This window comes from Suricata suricatta, chromosome 11 (assembly GCF_006229205.1).
Source record: "Suricata suricatta isolate VVHF042 chromosome 11, meerkat_22Aug2017_6uvM2_HiC, whole genome shotgun sequence".
Taxonomy (NCBI): Eukaryota; Metazoa; Chordata; class Mammalia; order Carnivora; family Herpestidae; genus Suricata; species Suricata suricatta.
Window position 1 is genome coordinate 108,599,365 of NC_043710.1, and position 23,448 is coordinate 108,622,812.

General features: G+C 44.5%; 1 protein-coding gene and 1 non-coding gene across 2 annotated transcripts in view; both read left to right on the top strand.

Moving 5' to 3' along the window:
• The window catches only part of ARCN1 (archain 1), a 26,553-nt gene extending 3,690 nt beyond the window's left edge, over positions 1 to 22,863 (top strand). The window contains exons 2-10 of the mRNA XM_029956187.1: positions 9,808 to 10,071; positions 10,826 to 11,005; positions 11,116 to 11,321; positions 11,953 to 12,117; positions 14,791 to 14,956; positions 17,016 to 17,163; positions 17,467 to 17,575; positions 20,819 to 21,023; positions 22,687 to 22,863. Coding sequence (XP_029812047.1) covers positions 9,808 to 10,071; positions 10,826 to 11,005; positions 11,116 to 11,321; positions 11,953 to 12,117; positions 14,791 to 14,956; positions 17,016 to 17,163; positions 17,467 to 17,575; positions 20,819 to 21,023; positions 22,687 to 22,776 — 1,533 coding nt within the window. The 3' untranslated portion in view covers positions 22,777 to 22,863. The remainder of the gene's footprint in view (positions 1 to 9,807; positions 10,072 to 10,825; positions 11,006 to 11,115; positions 11,322 to 11,952; positions 12,118 to 14,790; positions 14,957 to 17,015; positions 17,164 to 17,466; positions 17,576 to 20,818; positions 21,024 to 22,686) is intronic.
• Positions 12,680 to 12,787, top strand: LOC115272834. Its single transcript, XR_003900490.1, has one exon. It is a non-coding gene; the product is annotated as a U6 spliceosomal RNA (small nuclear RNA).
• Positions 22,864 to 23,448: the final 585 nt, after the last annotated feature.

Here is a 23,448-nt window from a genome sequence, read left to right on the forward strand (position 1 = left end):
CGCTTCTCCAGGAGTTAGGCGTGTCCGCCTGTCAGTGTTGCCGGGGACCGCGGTGTGTGCGGCGCTGGGGACACGGCCGCGCGTCCGGAGCGCAGCGGCTTCCTGGCGGCAGTGTCGGTGGCACAGCGCGGTCCGAAGTCCCGCGGGAGTGACGCGGGGAGGGGGCCGCGCGGGGCGGCCGCGCCGCGTTAGCGCCGAGCGTGTGGATGTCGTGAAGCGGGAGGCGCTCCGCGGTTCCACGTAGTGGAACTTAATGCTCTAAAATCTTTTGGAGGATTTTTTTATTATTCTGTTGTTAAGCATTGGTTTAAAGCCTCTTCCTACTCGCTCGAGGGCCGACCTTATGATTTGTTGCCCAATCCTGGTGAGATCTGTTGAGAGCCCTTTTAGGTGAGAACTGGGGTGGGGGTGGGTTCCTGCTTGCTCTTCAAACCACTGAGAGGTTGTTGTTTTCAGCTTCAGGCAAGTAAATCGCACCCAGAAGGTTTGCCTCATAACATAAACTTTTCAAAAAGCCCCTTTTTTCATACCCACTACGAGGCTCAGTATTGGGATAGGGACTTTTAAATTCCTTTTCTGTTTTCATCCTGGGTGTACGTAGTGCATTTTAGAGCATATAATTTCAGTAGCGAAATGAGAGCCGTGTATATAAACCTCATATAGATTGTCTTTACAAAAATCTTGTTTGTTGAAAAGTTCTTGGAATTTACTACATGGGAGAACACGAGCAGGGGAGGGGCAAAGAGGAGGAGAGACGAATCCCAAGCAGGCACCACCCCATCGGCGAAGAGCCCGACGTGGGGCTTGAACCTTGAGATCATGACCGGAGCCAGTACCAAGCGTTGGATGCTCAATTGACTGATCCACCCAGACACCCTGGAACTTAATATTTTTAGTTCATTGATGACCAAGAGATGATAAAGCCTTACATATTGAGTAATAAACATAAAAGTAAATTTTGCAGGTTATCTGGATGTGTGCATATACATACATACAGTTGTGTCATGTTTAAATATGCATATTTTTCAAAATTATATGGGACTTGACATGAGCCAGATACCCACGGATTGGCGTATTCTGGAGAAAAACTTATCTCAGTATATTCTGCTCTGCTGGGTCTTAAGAAATTATTAAGTATTATTTCTGTCATTTATTTATTTTTGAGAGACAGTGTGAGCAGGGGAGGGGCAGAGAGAGTGGGAGACACAGAATCCGAAGCAGGTTCCATGCTCCTTGCTGTCAGCACAGAGCCTGATGCGGGGCTCGAACCCATGAACTGTGAGATCATGACCTGAGCCGCAATCAGACGCTTAATTGACTGAGCCGCCCAGGCACCCTTGGTTTTCTTTTTTTCAAGGTTTTAAAGTTGACACACAGTGTTAACAGTTTCAGGTATAATAAATGTTGATTTTAGAAAATTTTTGGCTTTAGTTCCTGAAGTTCATGCAAAATATCCCATATTAGGAAGTCCTCGTAGAGGAAATGAATGAACAAATGCAAAAACAAATGCCTTATGATGACTTGGTCATAAAATGAAGTATAAAAAAGGGTGTCTTTTGATGTGACCTTCTTTCTAGTTTTTTGCAAATTAATGAGAACATGTTCTCATTTTCTTAACGTTTGTTAGAGCGTATAGTCCTTTGTCTTAAATTTAAAATTGTATAAACTTGATATGAAGTCTCATGGTAGCAGCAGTCTGTAAAATCTTTGGTTACCTACAGAACGCTGTTTTATTCCCTCAGGGTAGCAGTTAATAAACCAGACCGGACACATCAAATGTAAATGATGGCATTCAGTTCGAAAAGTCATTAGTTACTAGAAAGCTAGGCTTGGGTTCCTGTGGATGATCTGCGCATAATGAGGCAGAAACTGAAATCCTCCATGGTAGTAATAGTCTCCTGTTAGGGGATTGTTATTGCTTTTACTTTCCTTTGTATATAACACACCAACTGCACAGCTTTTGTTTTCTTTATCTTTTTGAGTGTTGTTTGAGAGGACAGCAAAGAACAAAAATGATTTTCTTGAGTTTCCATTGATTCGCCATCTATTTATTGTCCAGAGAGAAAGTTTACCTCAGAAAGTGAGGACGATGTCCCTTTATTTTCATTTTCTACAAGAAACTTGTGATGAGCTTAAAACTCTCACTGAGTAACTTTTCAAGTGTTAGGTTTTTTATGTGGTGTAGATTTTATTGTAATCATCCCTGATTCTCTCTGTAATTACCTCGTGCAAACAGGAAAGACAGAGTGACCCTCCGGCAGTTGTAGAAACCAGCCGTAATGTGATCGTGAATCATGTATGTTGTATATGACGTCACTGCAGTCGTTTACAAAGGAGAAAGTGACGGCCTAATTCTGGGAGTGAGGAATATGGAAACATTTAGAGGTTGGAGGACATCTTCAGCTTTTTTTTTCTTTAGGGAATTTCTTACGGTGAATCACCACCTGTTACTCTCTGACCTCTGTCCCTAGTGGGGATGGAGGCAGGTGGGGCAGTTTCCCCCACAGGCGTGCTGCGCACACACACGGTTTGTGTTTGAGAGACAGAGCGTGAGCAGGGGAGGGGCAGAGCGAGAGGGAGACACAGAATCCGAAGCGGCTCCAGGCTCTGGACTAGCTGTCAGCACAGAGCCCGGCGCGGGGCTCGAACCCGGGAACCGTGAGATCATGACCTGAGCCGAAGTCAGATGCTTACCTGACTGAGCCACCCCGGCGCCCCAAACACATGATTTGTTTTGATGAGTTTGCTTTTTGGAGCAGTGCGTGTAAAGCGGAGCTATTGTACACGTTTCATTGCTATAAAGTTTTCAGATGCTTAACTTTAGAATTGTAAAGATGCAAAGGCCCTTCAGAATTCATATAAACCTCTATTTGGGGAAGCAGTTAAGTGACTTGGGTAATATATATTAGTGACAGAGGCAGAACAGAAACCGATTCTTTAGGTTTCTTTACTCAAAGAACTTTCTGATCCCTGTAGTTAATATTCAATCCAAACACATGACAATATACTCAAACCATCTTAAGTAGTATTAAGAGAAAAGTTGGACAAAACTCAACTTAATGGGTTTTTGTGGTTGTTGTTTTGTTTTGTTTTAAACAGTCCTGGGGAGGCCACCTAACTTTTGGGTCCTCGGTTTTTACATCTATAAAACAGTCAAGGGCTCTTGATAGGTAATTTTAGGTCTAAATGTTCTTTTCCAAAAATGTAATAAATAAAACAACTTCAATGAGAATCATACTTACTCATTCCTCCCCCAAAGAAAATCAGATCCAATTACAGTCAGAAAAATGGAAGTTACCTTGTTGTATGTACTGTCTTTTAATAATTGCTAAACATTGGGGCGCCTTGGGGGCTCAGTCAGTTAAGCGCCTTGACTCTTGATTTCGGCCCAGGTCATGATTTCATGGTTTGTGAGATTGAGCCCTGCATTGGGGTCTGCACTTAGAGCACGGAGCCTGCTTGGGATTCTCTTTTTCCCTCTCTCCCTCTCCCTCCCCCACTCTCTCTGTCTTGCTTTCTAAACAAATATGTAAACATTAAAACAAAAGTAAATGGGAAGCTTTATTATTTCAAGGCACTTAAGACGACCAGTGTTAATTCAGAATAGATTAAATTTCTCTGGTTTGAGGTGACATGCTTCATGGTCCCGCCTCGTGTGGTGGTGTGGGGTTTTCAAGGTTCAGGGCCGTACATCGTGGGGCACGCGGCACCACAGGAGCCTCATTTTGCTGGCATCTGTGTAATGGGATGACTCAGAGACCGTCTCAGAGGTTTTCTGCTTCGCTCCTACCTACTGTTTTACCCTACTGTTTGTTCATCTTTACATACTCCTGTCCCCCAGTTAATCAAAGCATGATTTAAATGCTGTTTCTTTCATCAATTCACCCCTGATCTTACCAACCAGAAGTAATCTCTTCTCTGAAATCCTAGAGTATGTTACTTAACACATTATGCCCAGTATTAGATTTATTTGTGTTTGTTTCTTATCCTTTGTAGGCTTTTTTAAAATCGAGGTATAATGGGGCGCCTGGGTGGCTCAGTCAGCTAAGTGTCAGACTTGGGCTCAGGTCATGATCTCACAGTTCGTGTGTTCGAGGCCCGCCCGCGTCGGGCTCTGTGCCGACAGTTCGGAGCCTGGAGCTGCTTCAGATTCTGTGTCTCCATCTCTCTCTGACTGTCCCCCGCTCACGCGGTGTCTCTCTCTCTCAAAAATAAATAAACATTAAAAAATTAAAAAAAAAAGTTTCAGGTGTACTGGATAATGACTCAATATTGTGAAATAATCATTACAGTAAGTCTAGTCAACATCCCTCACCATACATAGTTACAAAATGATTTTTCTTGTGATGTGACCTTTTAAGATCCTACTAGGCTTCTGGAAGGAAGAATGCCAATGGTGTGTATAGTAGGTGTTCAATAAATAGTCATTTAGTTATTTTTATAATAATGTTAAAATGGAGACTGGCAATCTATAATTAGCCTTTGACAAGCCCAATTAATAAAGCAAAGTAGATGGGGGCTCCTGGGTGGCTCTGTCAGTTAAGCGGCCGACTCTTGATTTCTGTTCAGGTTGTGATCTCACAGTGTTGCCATCAAGCCCTATGATGGGCTCACAGAATGTAGTCTGCTTGGGATTCTCTCCCTTCCTCTCTCTCTCTGCTCCTCCCCTGTTCCCATTTCTCTCTTTTTCTCGAAGTAAACAAACATTTAAAAAACATGAAGCGAAGGAGATGACTTGCTGCTCTGCGTGGTGCCTTGCTGGCTACAGGCTCCTCTGCGTGGTGCGCGCCTTGCTGGCTACAGGGCGCCTTTTGTTTCCTCTTCCCTTTCATGTTGCCTTTGATGTTAATTTTTACCGAAGTTCTATATGGAATGGAGGCTTTTTTCTTTTTTTAATTTAATCTCTACACCTGATGTAGGGCTCGAACTCACAACTCTCTGATCAAGTCAGTCTTCTGACTGAGCCAGCCAGGCACCCTGTATAATACTTTTTTTTTAAATTTTTTTAGGTTTTTTTTCCTCTATTATATATATATATATATATATTAAGTTTTTATTTCTATTTGAGAGAGAGAGCGCGCGCGCGCGCGCTAGCAGAGAAGGGGCAGAGAGAGAAGGACAGAGAGAATCCCAAGCAGGCTCCACACTGTCAGTGCAGAACCTGTTGCAGGGCTTGAACTCACAAACCATGAGATCATGACCTGAGCTGAAACTGAGAGTCAGATGCTTAACTGACTGAGCCACCCAGGTGCCCCATACTCTATAATATTTTTAATTGATATATCACACCTTTAAAATTATCAATAATAGGGGCGTCTGGATGGCTCAGTTGGTTAAATGTCTGACCAGCTCAGGCCATGATCTTATGGTTTGTGAGTTCAAGCCCCATGTCGGGCTCTGTGCTGACTTCGGATTCTGTGTCTCTGCCCCTCCGCCACTTGTGTGTGTGTTCCCTTTCTCTCTCTCAAATATAAATAAACATTAAAAATTAAAAAATAAAATTATCAGTAATTTCTTATTACCATTAATTATTTTACTGTTCAAATTTTCCCATTGTCTTAGATTTTTTTACAGTTTGAATCAGGATTCACAGAAGATTTATAATGATGATTGGTTGACAGGTTTCTTTTAATCTGTGGGTTTGCTCTCCTTTTTATTTTATATTTTTAATTAATTTTTTTTATTTTTAAGTTTTTTGTCTTTTTTGGAAATAAATTTTAAGTGGGCTCCATCTCCAACAAGGGGCTTGAGCTTGTGGCCCTGAGCTCAAGAGCCACATGCTCTACCAACTGAGCCAGCCAGGTGCCCCTGCCCTTCTTTTTATTTTTAATTGAGATACAATTCACACACCATAAAATGTAGCCTTTTACATTTATATCATTCAGTAGATGTTTTAGTATATTTACACAGTAGTACACAACTGTCATCACTGTTTAAGCCTAGAGTATTTTCATAACCCCGAAGAGACAGCCTGTGCTCATTAGCAGCCCCTCCTCATTTCCCCTTTCCCAGCCCCCCCGCAGCCACCGATCGACTTTCTGTTTCTGGTTTTGCTTATTCCGGATGTTTCATATAAATGGAAGCATGTAAGATGTGCCTTTTGTGTTTGGTTTCTTTCACTTAGCACAACATTTTCAAAGTTCATCCATGTTGTGGCATGTTCTTCATTTCTTTTTATGACTGAATCGTATTCCATTGTATACATTTTGTTTATCCATTCATCAGTTGATGGACTTTTGGGTTTTCACTTTTTAGCTTATTTTCATTATTACAAATGGTGCTGCTATGAACATTCATGTACAAGTTTTTTAGACAGTACAGCTCTTTTCTGAGGGACATTTTGGGGCAAAAACCTTATTATTTGGACATATGTGGCATATAAGTCTTTAGTGAGCCAGTACGGAGGCTTAGTCATTAGTAAGCTGAAACGGTGATTACATTTTTATTTTTTAAATTATATTGCCAGGGGCACCTGGGAGTGTCAGTTGAGTATTGGACTCTTTTTTTTTTTTAATGTTTATTTGTTTATTTTGAGAGAGAGAGAGAGATAGCATGAGCAGGGTAGGGGGGAGAAAGAGAGAGAAGGAAAGAAAGAAGAGAGAGAATCCCAAGCAGGCTCTGAACTGCCAAAGCAGAGCTGACTCGAGGCTCATTCCTGCCAACAGGGAGATCATGACTTGAGCCCAAATCAAGAGTCAGACACTTAACCAACTGAGTCAGTCAGGTGCCCCGAGTGGCCGACTCTTGATTTCGGCTCAGGTCAGGATCCCAGGGTTGTGGGATCGAGCCCCGCATTGGGCTCTGCACTGAGCATGGGACCTGCTTAAGATTCATATATTCTCTCTCTCTCTCTCTCTCTCTCTCCCTCTCTCTCTCTCTTCCTCTCTCTCTCTCTCTCTCTCTCCCCCCCCCCTTGTACCCAACTTGTGCACACCTGCTCTCTCTAACCCTGTAAAATTTTTAAAAGAAATAATTTTTTTGCCAGAAACCTATATAGATGGTTGAAATATGAACCTATGATAAAAATTAATGTGAAATCGAATTTCTAGAGAAAATTTAGTTTTAGCCTTCTGTACAGCTCTACCTCTTGGCCTGGTAATAATTTTAGGTCAATTTCATCTCCAAAGAGATTACAATATTAGCATTATTTGTGTGCCAAAAATTACCCTCCCCTTTATTTAAAGAAATCTTTCTTTCACACTTAACTTAAAGACGTGGAGTTGCCACAGTGTACACTTAAATATCTTAACAGTTTTATACATTTACCCAAACCTGAACAAAACCAAGTTACAAAGTGAAAGTCTATAGCTGAGGGAAGTGAATAAAGTTAAAGACATGGAGTGAATAATTTACTGTGAGGAACATGTCATAATCGTTTTGCATTTTTGTTTTTTTTCTGGTTTTCTCTACTCTCTTCAGCGTATCTTTCTGCCTCATGTAAGTGTCGACAGAAACCTCCCAAAGGGTCAGTGAGGATGAAAGATAGATTTCTTGAGTGCAAAACTATTTATTTAAAAAAATACAAATATTTGGGGAAAAGGAACTTTTATTTTGGACTTTTAAGCTAGATTACTTGCCATTCTTTTTTTATTTTTTTTTATTTTTAAAATTAAAAATTTTTTTCATTTTTTTTCTACTTATTTTTTTGATACAGAGAGAGACAAAGCATGAGAGGGGCAGAGAGAAAGGGAGACACCCAATCAGAAGCAGGCTCCAGCTCTGAGCTGTCAGCGCACAGCCCGATGCGGGGCTCAAACCCACGAACATGAGATCATGACCTGAGCCAAAGTTGGACACCCAATCAACTGAGCCACCCAGGCACCCCTATTTTTTTAATGTTTATTTTATTTTTGAGAGAGAGAGAACGTGCGACCACGCAGGGGAAGGGCAGAGAGAGAGACACAGAATCTGAAGTGGGCTCCAGGCTCTGAGCTAGCTGTCAGCACAGAGCCTGATGTGGGGCTCGAACCCACGAACCGTGAGATCATGACCTGAGCTGAAGTAGGACACTTAACTGACTGAGCCGCCCGGGCGCCTTATATTTGCATTTATTTTATGAGGAATTTACTTCCAGGCCATAAGTCTTTGTTCTTCAGTTTCTTCTGGGGTATTTTTTTCTTCTGTGCAGCCTCCTCTTTGTCAGTGAGGATCATCTCTGTGTGACAGAGCTCGCGGTGGGTAAACCTGACCGTGAGCTCTGGGAGTTCTCACCACATCGTGGGACCTTTATTCACCTGGATGTGCTCAGTGACCAGAGGGTCTACATATGAATCCTTAAGTTCAGGATTACTCTGCATTTTTAAGCACGCACAGTAAGAATTCGGTCTTCTTCATGAGCCATCAACCCTTGTCCAGCCCCACTGTTTGGCCTGGGCACACCTACCAGCTCTACCTTTATAGTGACAGGGTCGCACAGATTGCGTCTGGGAATGACATCCTTTAGATACTCTGGCTTTTCAAGTTCATACCTTGATGGGCTGGGCAGTTTCACCAGTGTTCTTAGGATGAACATGAAGATTTGAAGCTCCCTTTTTTTTTTTTTTTAATGATTATGTATTTATTCTGAGGGAGAGCTCATGTGTGTGCAGGGGAGAGGCAGAAAGAGAAAGAATCCCAAGCAGGCTGCGTGCTCAGCAGTGCCGAGCCCAGAATGGGGCCTGATCTCATGATCTGAGCCAAAATCAAGAGTCGGGCGCTCAACTGACTGAGCCACCCAGGAGCGCCTGAACAGCCTTTATAGACCAAACACTTCTCTAATATAAATTGTTTGCACCTAGCTGCTTGGAAATAAACATGATGGTAATTATCTTCCAAATACCATAATTACCTAGTCTTGGTGGATAAGAACATTGTGTTCTCTTCTATTATTACAGAACTGTATTGAGACTCTAAGAATATTTGAATTAACTAACTTGTTTTTCCTTCATGTTGCTCGCCCATAGGGGACAGGTGTCTGTAAAGCTGAGAAGCCTGGCCAGTGGTTCAGTGCTATTCAGATGTTGTGTCCTAGCACTGAGGCTTCCAAAATGTCCTTTTGTTACTTGTATCTGTGAATTCCTGGGTTCCTGCCCTGCAGAGATGATGAATGCCATGCTGAATCTTCTTACTCCCCTGCCAATGGCATTCGAGGTCTCTTCGTCTTCCTTTGGTGCTTTGTTTTGTTTAATGAATGCCAGACTGTGAGAAAAGGCTGTAGGTCTTGATCGTTGACAAGTGTCAAAAACTGTGTAACACATGGAGTCATTCAGTGTCTCATTTTGCAGACTGTTCACATATCTGGAGGTAGGATAGTGTGGGACGGGCACGTTATTAATCCACAGCAAAAGATCAACTTAGACTCCCTGGACCGGGTTCGTGTTGTAGGTGAAAATGGAAGGAAGGTCAGGGGCTTCTTATAACCCTTTAATCCACCTGGTCAAACCTGTTTTGCCGTGGAGATTTCTGTTCTTAGAAAAGGTTTAAACTATTCTTGGTGGGTCTGCCAAAGCAGAGAAGAATCCTTTCTGAGTCATAGGGAATTTGATAACAAACATATTTGTGGACTTGGAAAAAGGTGTTTTTTTGTTTTTTTGTTTTTTTTTACTAAGTTTTTCTTAAGATACGCTCCTGAAAAACAGGAGTGATTGTCTGATTCTCCTCTACCGCAGCTTCACTTTATGAATCACATAGTAGAATGAAAAGAGCAGCGGAGTGGAGTGTGAGAGTCCGCGTTCTCACGGCCACGGCGCTGAATCGCTGAGCGCGGCGTTCTGAGGGGCGCTGCGGGTGCTGAGAAGTACTGTTTCCTCACCCGTGTGTTCCTGGCAGGTGCTGTTGGCAGCGGCCGTCTGCACGAAGGCGGGAAAGGCTATTGTTTCTCGACAGTTTGTGGAGATGACCCGAACTCGGATTGAGGGCTTGTTGGCAGCGTTTCCAAAGCTCATGAACACTGGAAAACAGCACACGTTTGTTGAAACAGAGAGTGTAAGATATGTCTACCAGCCTATGGAGAAGCTGTACATGGTGCTGATCACTACCAAAAACAGTAACATCTTAGAAGATCTGGAGACCTTGAGGCTTTTCTCAAGAGTGGTAAGAGTCGTTTTGTAATAGTGGGTTATAGTTTTCGGTTTTAAATTTTCTCTCTGAAGAGGTTTGTTCCCCAAAGTGACTGATGCTGACCAGGTTGCAGGCTGCGTGCCTCCCCCCCCCCCAGCTCCTCCCTTGTTCACAGATCCCGCAAACATGGGGTGGCCTCCCACGTTCTGGGTCCCAACAGAGTGTGCGAACTGACCTTTCCTTTCATAGTTCTTAAATGGTTGCTCAGATCTGCTTTTGTGGTTCTGACACTTGTTTGTCCGTATTTTTAGATAATGTTTATTAGATAAGACGTATTTACCTATTTAAATATTTATTTTAAGAGAGGGAACATGCACACGCTCTCTAAAAATAAAAGTTGGCTGCTTATTTGACTAAGTCACCCAGGTGCCCTTATTTATTTATTAAGATTTTGTTTTTAAGAAATCTCTACACCCACCATGGGGCTTGAACTTACAACCCTAAGATTGAGTTCCATGCTCTATCTACTGAGGCAGCCAGGTCCTCCGGATAAGACTTACTGATAGAACACACCATACCACACGCACGCACACACACCACACCCCAGACTTTATGCCAAAGTCTTGCTTAAAATAGAGAGTAGAGGCTCTGACAGGGATTTGGGATTGTTGGAACCTGTGTTTTTTATTGTACGTTTTAAAAATATGTGTGTTTTGAAGGATAAGACTTGGGAAACATAAATGCTGATAAATTTAAATCTCTCTTTTCCATTGCTGTCCACTATTAGATACCTGAGTATTGCCGAGCCTTAGAGGAAAATGAAATATCCGAGCACTGTTTTGATTTAATTTTTGCTTTTGATGAAATTGTTGCCCTGGGGTACCGGGAGAATGTTAACCTGGCCCAAATCCGAACCTTCACGGAAATGGACTCTCACGAGGAGAAGGTGTTCAGGGCCGTTAGAGAGGTAAAGAGCGTCTTCTTCGGGAGTTATTGTTTGGGGTTCTTTCTTGTAGGCTTTCAGTATTTTGGTTTTCCTATACTCAGAGTCCCGTCCATGAATGTCTCTTTCTGTAGACTCAAGAGCGTGAAGCCAAGGCTGAGATGCGGCGCAAAGCAAAGGAGTTACAACAGGCCCGGAGAGATGCGGAGAGACAGGGCAGAAAAGCCCCAGGGTTCGGAGGGTTTGGAAGCTCTGCCGTATCTGGGGGCAGCACGGCGGCCATGATCACAGAGACCATCATCGAAACCGAGAAACCGAAAGTGGCCCCTGCACCGGCCAGGTAGAGCCCAGGGCGCCCCCGGCAGCCCTGGGGCGGCGGGTGGAGGCTGCCCGTGTGCGTGGTGCAGGGGTCCCTGATTCTGGGAAATCGAAAACAATGAGTGACTTAGTGAAGTAAGACGTAATATTAAATTTGGCTGCATGATAAAGGGATAGAGGGTTTTTGTGTCAAAGAGTTCTTTTACAAATTACACCATGAGAGTTGCCTTATTTTGGGAGAGAAGGGGATATTTAACTACTTACGGAACATTTTTAAATCTTAGCGTGAATGGCTTTCCAGGAGAATCTGAACTACGTGAAGTGTATGCAGCAGTTTGTTTATGCACAGGTGTATTGATCCAGATGGAAAGTACAGAGTTTGCATCTGATCGTGCACGCTTACAGAAATGTCCCTTTGACCTTTAGGTCCTTGAAGCTTACATATTAATAGTGACTCGGCTGCCAGCTTGGGCAGGGAATGGTCTTAGTTCTCCACTAAACCCTAGGATGGGTGGGTTTTTCCCTTGAGAACTCCACATTCCTCTTAAAGAACAGCTTTAGGGAAAGATTCGATGATACGGGCTTACTAATTAACTTTTTAAAAGCATGTATGTGTTTTTTCTTACTTTGTTATTTCTTATTTTTCCACTTAGGCCTTCAGGTCCCAGCAAGGCTTTGAAACTTGGAGCCAAAGGGAAGGAAGTAGATAATTTTGTGGACAAATTGAAATCTGAAGGTGAGACTATCATGTCCTCCAATATGGGCAAGCGCACTTCTGAAGCAACCAAAGTGCATGCTCCACCCGTTAATATGGAAAGGTCAGTAGTACCTTTTTCAGTAAGAACAGACCGTATGTTTAAAAATGTTTATTTTAGCACATAACACATTCTTTATGTGACTTTTAATTTTTCCAGAGTTTAGGATGTATTCTAGGGGCACCTGGTTGGCTCAGTTGGTTAAACGTCTGATCCTTGATTTTGGCGCAGGTCATGGTCTCACGATTCATGAGACTGAGCCGCGTGTTGGGCTCTGTGCTGCCAGTTGGAGCCTGCTGGGGATTTTCTCTCTTCCTCTCTCTCTGCACCTCCCTTGCTCGTGCTTGCCTGCTTGCTCTCTCTTTCTCTTTCTCTCTCAAAATAAATGAACATTAGAAAAAATAATAACATAATCAAAGTGTTTGAAAAAAAGACTTGAAATATATTCTAGATTTTAGCACAGGTTCTTTTTTTTTTTTTTTTTTTTTTTACCATGGTTGGGGGCTCTCAGCTATTTATTTCCTTTGAAGTTTAGAACTTACCTTTTATCAAGTCTGTTGGTTAAATTTATAATTTTGTCTTCATGCGTAGTGTTTGCCTTGTCTCTTAAAGTGGACTTGAATTAGCGCTCAGCTCAGCAGCACATAAACTAAAATTGGAACTGATACAGAGAAGATGAGCATGGGCCCTGTGCAAGGATCACATGCAAATTTGAGAAGCTTCCATATTTAAAAAAAAAAGTGGACTTGAGTTAGAGAGCTGGACGTGCCGTGCCGCAGTCACTGTACTTGGCCCGGCTTCTTCTAATTAAACCTTTAGGAGAACCAACCTTGATATCAAATGTATACATGTCTTTAATAGCAAGTTAAGATCTTTTGCCTTTTTAGTACCTAAACTTGGTGTAGAATATTTTGATTGGTCTCTGATCTCAGGACTGGTTGGTGACATTTTAGTTCACGTATTCATGACTCAGATTTCTTGTCTTGAAGCCCAGACCTTCTCCTGCTGCTGATGGTTTGGGGTCAAGTGAAAGATGAGTCTGGGAGGACACTTTAGTCAGGTGTGCGTGAGAGGGGGGTTTTGTGTGTCAGTTCAGTGTGAAATGAACGGGTGCGTTGGGATGAATCTCTTAAATTACTAACGCTCCTGTGTTGTCCCTAGCCGTTGCTTCGTGTGAGACAAAGGCTGGACACTATTTTAAAAAGATGTTGTAAACCGTCATGTATTTGAGAGGGCTTGAGGCTCTTTCCTAAGTGATGACATACTTGTTGAGCACGAAGCAAACCTGAGAAGACACACGGGGCCCTGTGATCTTTGAAGACGTGCTCCTTTGTGGCCTTGAGTCTCGTGCCTTTGTTTCTAGGACTTCGGTGCTGGAGCAGAGTAGGATGCCAGCATATTCTTTGTAGCTGCCGCAGTTCACCCAGTTAAAAACAGTTTTAGTAAAGGGTATGGATAGATTGTACTTCGTCATTGCCCAGAGAGGCAGCACTTTTTGTTTTACTTATATTAGGTTATACATTGATCCCGTTCAGAATTCAAAAGGTTCAAAAGTATTACAATAAAAAGTCTTTTTCCACCCAGACAGGTAGGTCTGTCTGTTTGGAGGCAACTATATTCATTAGTTTCTTCTTGTATTTTTCTGAGGGGAATGGCTAGGCTATACGTAGATGAATTAAATTATATGTATTTTATTTTTCTTCTTTTTAATACTTAAGTAGTAGCATACTAGGTACATTTCCAGTTGTTTTTTTCACTTATTTTGGAGATGAGACTATCCTTATTTGAAGCTATAAAGATATGACATCTAAATGTAAAACTTTATCCTAAACTGGATCTTGTATAACTTTATATTTAAAAAAATTTTTTTTGAATGTTTATTCATTTTTGAGGGAGAGAGACAGAGTGTGAGCAGGAGAGGGGCAGAGAGAGAGGGAGACACAGACCAAAGCAGGCTCCAGGCTCCGAGCTGTCAGCACAGGGCCTGCCTGACCTGGGGCTCAAACTCATGTACCAGGAGATCATGACCTGAGCCGAAGTCGGTCGCTCAACTGACTGAGCCCCCAGGCGCCCCTGCATCTTGTACAACTTTAAAGGACATTGTTAGGTCCGCTGACAAAATTGGCATATGGATGGTCGATTAGACAGAGTCTCCATGTTCCTCAACGACGTTAACAAGCACTGTGGTTATGTGAGCGTGTGTCCTGTTCTTACTAGTGTGTTCTGAAGTGCTTAGGGCTCAAGGGCCGTGGTCTGCATAACCTGACTCTCAGTGGTTCAGGAGGAGAAACAAACAGTAGTTGAGGGAGTGTGCAAATGATAAAACAGAACGGGGTGAATGGTAACAGCATTTAGAAAGCGTATAAATGGATTCCTGGTGTAATTTTAGTTTTTTTCATTGTTAAAATTATTTTCCAATCAAAAGCATTTTCAGTTGTTACTCCCTCCCTCCACAAGTGCTTAGGATGCGTTTTTGTGGACACACCTGCATGTGTTTAAGCCGTGAGCTGCTGACGGACACTTCATTGTTTCCAGACTTCTGCTGCTCTAAACGTTGCTTCAGTGAATGACTGTTGGCACAGCTGCGACTTTGTGGGACGAAAGGGTGTGGCCCTTCCCTCCTCTCCGCACGGCAGCAGCGCCTCAAATAAGTTGCTGGTGGCTGATCACCATGCGGGAGAAAGGGAATTCTGGTTTCTGCCTTTATGAACACATTCTGTTCCGTTTTGCCTGCAGTGTGCACATGAAGATTGAGGAGAAGATCACGCTGACCTGTGGCCGAGACGGAGGGCTGCAGAACATGGAACTGCACGGCATGATCATGCTGAGGATCTCAGACGATAAGTTTGGCCGAATTCGTCTTCATGTAGAGAATGAAGATAAGAAAGGGGTGCAGCTACAGGTGTGTAGACGCTTTGGCTGAGGATGTCAGCTGGAGTTTCTCCTCTGAACCATAAAACACAGAAACCATTTCTAGAACAAGTGCCATTCTAGGTAGCCAGGACAGAAGTTAATTTGTTATGTAACAGCGGGTACCTTGAGGTGATAGATCTCTTCCGGTGGGTTTAGAATGACTGGTAGCAGTTATATTAGAATACCTTTTAATTCTGGAATTGAATGAAAGATCATTTTGAAATCTAAACAAAGGTACAGATAGATGTTTATTACTGTTATGTAGATAGTAAAATCATTATTATATGGCTTGAAATATAGTTTTTTAAAAATGGGAGTTTTTTTCTTCTTTTTTTTAAGATTTTATTTTTAAGCTCTGTACCCAACATGGGGCTGGAACTCACAACCCTGAGCTTAAGAGTCACATGCTCTACCGACTGAACCAGCCAGGAGCCCCTGACAAAGTTTTTGTGTGTGTGTTTTTAAAATTTTTAAATGTTTTTTTTATTTTCGATAGAGATAGCGTGAGCAGGGGAGGGTCAGAGAGAGTGAGACACAGAATCTGAAGACAGGCGACAGGCTCCAGGCTCTGAGCTGTCAACACAGAGTCCAATGCGGGGCTCAAACCCCTGAACCGTGAGATCATGACCTGAGCCGAAGTCAGACACTTAACTGACTGAGCCACCTAGCTAGGCACCCCAAAGTTTTAAAATTTTATAGGGAGATATATTTTTTTATATGTGTATTTTTTAATGAATAGCCATTTTTGAGAGTAAGCTCAAGCAGGGGTGGGGCAGAGAGAGAGAGAGACAGAATTCAATGCAGGACTTGAACTCACAGTGAGATCATGACCTGAGCCAAAGTCAGATGCTCAACTGACTGAGCCACACAGGTGCCTCTAATAGGGAGATATTTTTTTAATTTTCAAATGTTTTATTTATTTTAGAGAGAGAGAAAGAGACCATGAGCGGAGGGGGGGGGGGCAGAGAGAGAGAGAGAGACAGAAACTGAAGCAGGCTCTAGGCTCTGAGCTGTCAGCACAGAGCCCATTGTGGGACTTGAACCCACGAACGGTGAGATCATGACCTGAGCCAAAGTCAGACGCTTAACTGAGCGAGCCACCCAGGTGCCCCTGATCTCTTTTAAAAGTTTAATTATTTAATTTTTGAGAGAGAGGGACTGAGAACGCAAGCAGGAGAGGGAGAATCCCAAGCAGGCTCTGGCGCTATCAGCACAGAGCCCTCGCGGGGGCTCAGACTCACCCGTCTGTGAGATCATGACCTGAGCCAGGATCAGGGGTCAGACGCTTAACCAGCTGAGCTGTCCAGGTGCCCCATTCATAGGATTTCTGCAGTCCGTCTTTCTTGGCCTGAATTGAACAACTTTAGAGCTCTGGGCGAGCTGGCAGCTAACCTTCCCACAGCACGTTTCCCTCTCCCGCCTGCTGACTCAGGCCAGGACTCCTAGCTGACCCGAGCAGCTGACCAGCATCTAACCTCGGTCGTCTGGTGGGCTCACCTGGAACTACCATGATGTTGCTCCCTGTGAAGGATTTTTAGAAAGGACTTGGTTATATGTCTTTAATTTTTTCAGTTACAGAATTATTAACTTGTTCAACTACAAACAAAATGGTTTAGATTTAAAGATTTCATTTTTTAGTTATCTCTGTACCCAACATGGGGCTTGAACTCACAACCCTGAGATCAAGAGTTGCATGTTCCACCAACTGAGCCAGCCACATGCCCTGTGGTATTCTATCTTAGACCAGAAGGAATTTATTTCCTATCTTTATTTTTTAACATACATTTCTGGGGTTTTTTGATGTTTGTTTGTTTGTTTTGAAGGAGAACAAGCATGAGTTGGGGCGGGGGGCAGAAAGAGAGGGAGAGAAAGGATCCCGGGCGGGCTCTGGGCTGGAGGTAGACAGAGGGTCCGGTCTTAAGAACTGAGGTCGTGCCCCGAGCCGAAGTCAGGAGTTGGACGCTTACCTGACTGAGCCACCCAGGCGCCCCTGCTTCCGGTCTTCTCGTGCCTGAACCTTAGACGTTTTCTCTTCCTTCTCATTTTAGACCCATCCAAATGTGGATAAAAAACTTTTCACTGCAGAGTCTCTAATTGGCTTGAAGAATCCAGAGAAGTCATTTCCAGTCAACAGTGACGTCGGGGTGCTAAAGTGGAGGCTACAGACCACGGAAGAATCTTTTATTCCGCTGACAAGTGAGTGCTCCTGGCCAGTCCCACTAAGCTAGTCCGCGCCGAGAGCTGGAGGTGCCCCCGGCTGCAGGCTCTTACGGTCCTCGCCTCGGCAGAGTTCATCTTCCTCAGAATGATTTCCCTTCGCAGCGGACTCAGTGCTGCATTCTGCGCATGTTAATCACGAGCTTTAATTCTGACACTGTTCCTTACAGTAGTTTACATTAGGGGGTGTAAGGCCCGCAGCTCCCAGCTCTGCTTTGCCGTCTTGTCTTTTCCCCACTCTCGCTCCGTACTTGAGTATTCCCGCTTTGCTCTTCTTCTCAGTTAACTGCTGGCCCTCGGAGAGTGGAAACGGCTGTGACGTCAACATCGAGTACGAGCTGCAGGAAGAGCACTTAGAGCTGAGCGACGTGGTCATCACCATCCCGCTCCCGTAAGTGGGGTCCCCACAGGGTCAACCTTTTCTGTACCCGGCTCCAGAAGTAGGCTTTTGGAGCTTGTTTTGGAGGCGGCACTCACTCGGCTCCCCATCTTAAGAATCTGCTTCCTAAAACGGCCAGTTGTAAAAGGAGGCAGGTACAGAAGGCTTCAGGACTGTGACGGTTCCGCTTACAGGACGCAGTGAACGTGTGCTCTGCTCCTGGGACAAGTCAGGAGGCGGAGGGGAAGGCGCTTGACTGACGGACACAAGAGAGAACCTGCGAGCAGGACGCGTGCTGGTGCCCGCGGGCAGGGCGCGCGGGCAGGCCTGGTTTTGAAGCCGCCGGGAACAAAGCCGGTTTTGTTCTAAGAGCCATGTTTTCAGCTGTCGGGCCACAGCGTGCTCCTGTAGTAATGAAGACTTCCAGAAGGAGGAGCCAGTCCTCCGCCAGACTGCAGTCTGTCTTGTTTGCTTCTAAAGAAATTGAATCTGATTGAATCTTTCACTCTGCTCTCTAAACTTTCAGCTAAAGATGAGAATACACTTTCTTTGGGGTTTTTTTTTCTAATGTTTATTTCCTTTTGAGAGGGAGAGACGGAGCTTGTGGGGCAGCGGGTGCAGAGAGAGAGGGAGACGCAGAATCCGAAGCAGCTCCAGGCTCGGAGCTGTCAGCACAGAGCCCGGCGCAGGGCTCCAGCTCAGTGAACCGTGAGACTGGGACCTGGGCTGGAGTCGGCCGCCTAGCCAGCGGGGCTGCCCGGGCACCCCAAGAGGACATTCTCAAGGGAGCTACTGATTCTTTCTGGAACACATATCTGCATTAGTTTTCGTGAATTTTCTAACAGTTGTATTGTGGTTTAATTGATTACAATAAACCACATCTTAAAATAATACAATTTGATAAGTTTTGACACAACATATACACTTGTGAAACCATCACAATTATGATAATGATATCGATCAGCCCTAGAAAATTAGTTCCAGTAAGTTGTTGTTGTGTGCTCAAAGGGCCTGCTTTCCAGGGTCGTCTGGAAATACTCTTCTTCCAGTTACCCTCCCTGGCACTTGCAGTGAGTGTCCCCCGTTAGAGCGCCGGTGAGTTCCCGGCCCTCCTCTCCTCCTCTCAGTGCCCGCCCCCGATGACCAAGGACGGGCGTCGTCATACTTAATAAGTGTACTCTTACTGTATGCTTACTGTTAGAGTGTTTAGTTATTCAGAGAAAATGGCACTAATTTAACTTATAGTTTTTGTTTCCTTTTTGATGTACCTCAGACATTTACATGGTGAGGTCAGGTCTTTAGTCTTTTTAAATGGGAAGAATTGTTTGTTTTTTTTTTAACTTTTTTAATGTTTGTTTATTTTTGAGAGAGGGACAGAGCACGAGCGGTGGACGGGCAGAGAGAGAGGGAGACACAGAATCGGAAGCAGGCTCGAGGCTCTGAGCGCTCAGCATGGAGCCTGACGTGGGGCTCGAACCCACAAACCATGGGATCATGACCTGAGCCGAAGTTGTGTGTTTAACCAACTGAGCCACCCAAGTGCCCCTGGGTTTTGTTTGTTTGTTTGTCTGTTTTTAATATAACAGGCACCCCTGGTTTTTTGTCATTCTTATTTTTCCATTAAAAAAAATATGCTTGGGGCACCTTGAGTGGCTCAGTCGTTTAAGTGTCCAACTCTGGACTTTGGCTCAGGTCATGATCTCTCAGAGCCCTGAATCAGGCTCAGAGCTAACAATGTGGAACCTGCTTAGGATTCTTTGTCTCCCTCTCTCTCTGCTCCTCCCCCACTCCTCCTCATCCTCTCAAAATTTTTTCAAAATAAAATATAAGCTTGGAGTGCCTGGGTGGCTCAGTTGGTTAAATGTCTGACTTCAGCTCAGATCATAATCTCACAGTTCATGAGTTCAAACCCCACATTGGGCTCTGCTGACAGCTCAGAGCCTGGAGCCTGCTTCGGATTCTGTCTCTCTCTGTCTCTGCCCCTCCCCTCTTTATACTCTCTTTTTCTCTCAAAAATAAATTCTAAAAAAAATTTTTAAGTACTCTTTATTACCAATCTTTTCCTTATTGGAGTAACTATCCTATTCTTTACAGCACGGTTACTCTTTTAGAACAACAGATGGCTACCTTGAAACCATTGTAGGACTTGGGTGTTGGTGACAGGTGTGGGTTTTGTTTTGTCAAGATTTAGTTTACTAGGCTATTTTTAGGATGCCACAAGTTTTAGGCTTCTCCATCTACCCTATAATTGTGGATACGGTGGTTTCCTGTCTTAGTTCAGTTTTGCAATAGTCTCCAGAAAAGACCCTTACACAACATTTTACCGTATTGTCTAGAACTGATTAGATTTTAGAGATCAGAATCGGAATCGGGACAAGAGCAGAGAGCAGAAACATACATAACTGGGACCATAAGATGGGTAGGGAAGAGCTGATCACGTTGTAACACCCCTAAAATCTTTGTCTTCCTTATTAACTCTGTCCCTAATACAGGCATTTAATGTCATTGGTGAATTAAAAGGTGGTAAGTTTAGAAGGTGTGGGAGTGGGTGACTCTGCCCATCGGCCCCGTTTGCGGGCGCGGAGTGCACCCCGACGGACCCCGGTTCTCCGGCAGGCTGCGGACAGCTGTGTGTGTCTTCTCCCGGCACGCTCACCTTCTGGGCAGAGGACATTGTGTTTTCACTGATCAAATAAAAGTCCACTTACTGGATTATAAATCGGACCCATTGGCATCAACTGCAGGTTTTGAAATGTTCTAAAATCTCATGTAAAGCTCTTCTCGCAGGCCCAGGTACATCTCTGTTCTAAACAACCTCGTAATGGTGGGTGAGGTGACCCCCACTGCAGTCACCGCCTTCCCCCATTGTCATCTATACAGAGAGCGGCATTATGTTAAAGTCCTTCGCGACAGGGCAGCAGACGCTTGGTGCAGCACTTTCGGAAGTGTCTCCAGCCTCGAGCTTGTCGGTCTCAGTGCCCCGCCTGCTCCAGGGCTGACCCACAGCGGGCAGCCCGCGGGTGGGTCTGCCAGTTACCCGCGGCTCCGTGTGTCCGTGTCCGAAAAGCTGGTGCGTGTGGTCCTGCCGCCAAGGTGCTAAGGCTGTTCGATCCTTGCAGCCATTAGAGAGCCTCATTTTTTTCACGGGTCATGTAAAGTGGGCAGAAAGTGAGGAGCGTGTTTGGGGCTGGTTTTCCTTGGCAGAGTTCCTCCAGCCCGGGACAGCTAATGTGACACAGCGGTTTCTCGTGACAGATCCGGTGTCGGGGCGCCGGTGATTGGGGAGATTGATGGCGAGTATCGGCATGACAGTCGACGAAATACCCTCGAGTGGTGCCTGCCAGTGATTGATGCCAAAAGTAAGAGCGGCAGCCTTGAATTCAGCATCGCTGGGCAGCCCAACGATTTCTTCCCTGTTCAAGTCTCTTTCATCTCCAAAAGAAACTACTGTAACATACAGGTACCCCTTTTACTAGAGCGCACGTGACGGGGAGAGTGGTGGGACAGGTGCTGGGTAGGCAGCATGGGGTCCAGAATCAGAAATGGGGGGCGCCCGCCTGGCTCGCTCATGTGGCTGCTCGTCTTGGGGTTGTGAGTTCGAGTCCTACATTGGGCCTAGACCGTATTTAAAAAAAAGACTCAGAAGAGCTAGTGCTCACTGCAGATTCCATTATTGACTCCTTGTATGACTGTGGTCAAATTCCTCTCCTGTTTTAACTTGTAACTCAGTTTTCCTCTCTAGACTGGACAAGGTAAAGAAATTAAATATGAATATGTTTAAAATATTTATGGATTGTGCAAGATTTAGATCTCTTAGTTGTCTTTTTTTTTAATCTCCCATCTTTTAAAAGCCTTTTACCAAAACATGGTTTTTTGTTTTTTTTTTTTAATTTTTTTTTTGTGGATATTTTTATTTTTGAGAGACAGAGTGAGACAGCACAAGCAGGGGAGGGTCAGAGAGAAAGGGAGACACAGAATCTGAAGCAGCTCCAGGCTCTGAGCTGTCAGCACAGAGCCTGACGCGGGGCTCGAACCCAGGAGCCGTGAGATCATGACCTGAGTCGAAGCCGGACCCTTAACCAACTGAGCCACCCAGGCGTCCCCCAAAACATGGTTTTCTAATCCCTTTTATGTCACTCAGTTTGGACATAGGAAGGAAAGTTTATCTGGAATGCAAAATTATTTCCCCTCAAAAGGGATTCTGATACAAATGGATACAGTATTTGGATTTTCTGTGTTACTCCATCCCTTCATTAATACAGATAACCAGCTAGTTCTGTTGCAAACTTTGCCCTTTAGGTAGGCAAAGCAATGGAAATTTGTGAACTCTTTCTTTAGATCGTTATTTTTTTAACTCCTCTTTCTCCAGTTTTTGACATTAATGTTTTTTATCTATTTTTGAGAGAGAGAGAGAGAAGCAGGCTCCAGGCTCTGAGCTGTCAGCTCGAACCCACGAACCGTGGGATCATGACCTGAGTCGAAGTCGGACGCCTGACCGACTGAGCCACCCAGGCGCTCAAAAAATAACTTTAAAAAAAATAAAAGAAATGGGTTCATTTTCCTGCTTGGGAACATTTTAAAAACCTCGTTAGAAAATATAATCAGTGGTTCAGGCGCTGGGATGATGCCATTACAGGCACTATTGTTACAGGTAATTCATTAAATTGGACATTTATAATTAAAAAGAAAAGACGAGATGTCACAGAAGGACACAGCAATGTCTTGAAAATACATAGCCACTCAGTGAGGCTTTGAGAGCAAGTCAAGCAAATCAAATTGAAGGGTTAGAATATTGCATTTTGGGTCAAAATATTAATTGGTCAGCCTGGTAAAATGATGTGAGCTTCTTAGGTGTACGGGGCAGGAGCTGGGTAACGGCCACTCTCTCGTGGGCGTACCTGATAGCCGCTCCCTCCGCATCTCGTCCTGTGTGCCAGGAGCCGGCCGATGGCGGGGTGGGGAGGTGCCGCTGGGAGCTCCAATTGTGCGTTAAACTTTGTTAGTATTTTGAGTTATTTTTAGTGCTGCTTTAAGGGAATTTGATCTGTTCTATCCTGAGAATTCAGTCGGCACCTTGGAGACCTGCCCTCCTGCTTTACCTTATTCTTTGTGTGTCTCCCCAGGTTACCAAGGTGACCCAGGTCGACGGAAGCAGTCCCGTACGGTTTTCCACAGAGACCACTTTCCTAGTGGATAAGTATGAGATCCTGTAAGACCGAGGAGAGGGAAGCAGAAAGGAAAAATGTCATATTAATAAAGAAGAAGCCAACAGTGGCGGAAGAGTTTTTCCAAATCTACAAGCCATTGGAGACCCCTTTTTTCTGGTACAGTGCACGGTTCTCTGCGCGCAGGGACCCTCCACTCACCCTCCGTGTTTAAGTGTCAGAGACGGTCTTTGGCAAAGACAGACTCCGACATAAAGGGAAAGGCCGCGGATTTCTTTGGCAGGTCTCGCCGGCCGGCAGGAGGCACGCTGTCCCCAGAGCGCCCCGGCCGGCAGCTCTCTGCCCTCGCCAGGCGCTGCTCCTTTTCTTTCAACCCCGGAACACAGTTACGTTCATACTTTGTTTTTAAAAAGTTTTCTCTGCACGTTTTCCCCCCTCTTTTTCTCTCCAAATTTTAATCTTTTAAACTCCTTAACTTTGATTTTGTCCTTTCTGTACGTTCGGTCAAGTGCTGGGATCATCTGTGTACAGGCCTTGTATTGGCCCTCCTGGGAACCGTTGATCTAACCCACTCTCGACTGCAGGCTATGCAGGCGAACTGCTCACGGGGCAGGAGGTCTAGAAGTTAAAGACGAGGACGTCCTTTGTCGTTTTCCTCCATGCACTCATCCCTCCGTCCCTTCGCCAAGTTGTTTTCCTTCCAGCCCTGTGACCCCCCCC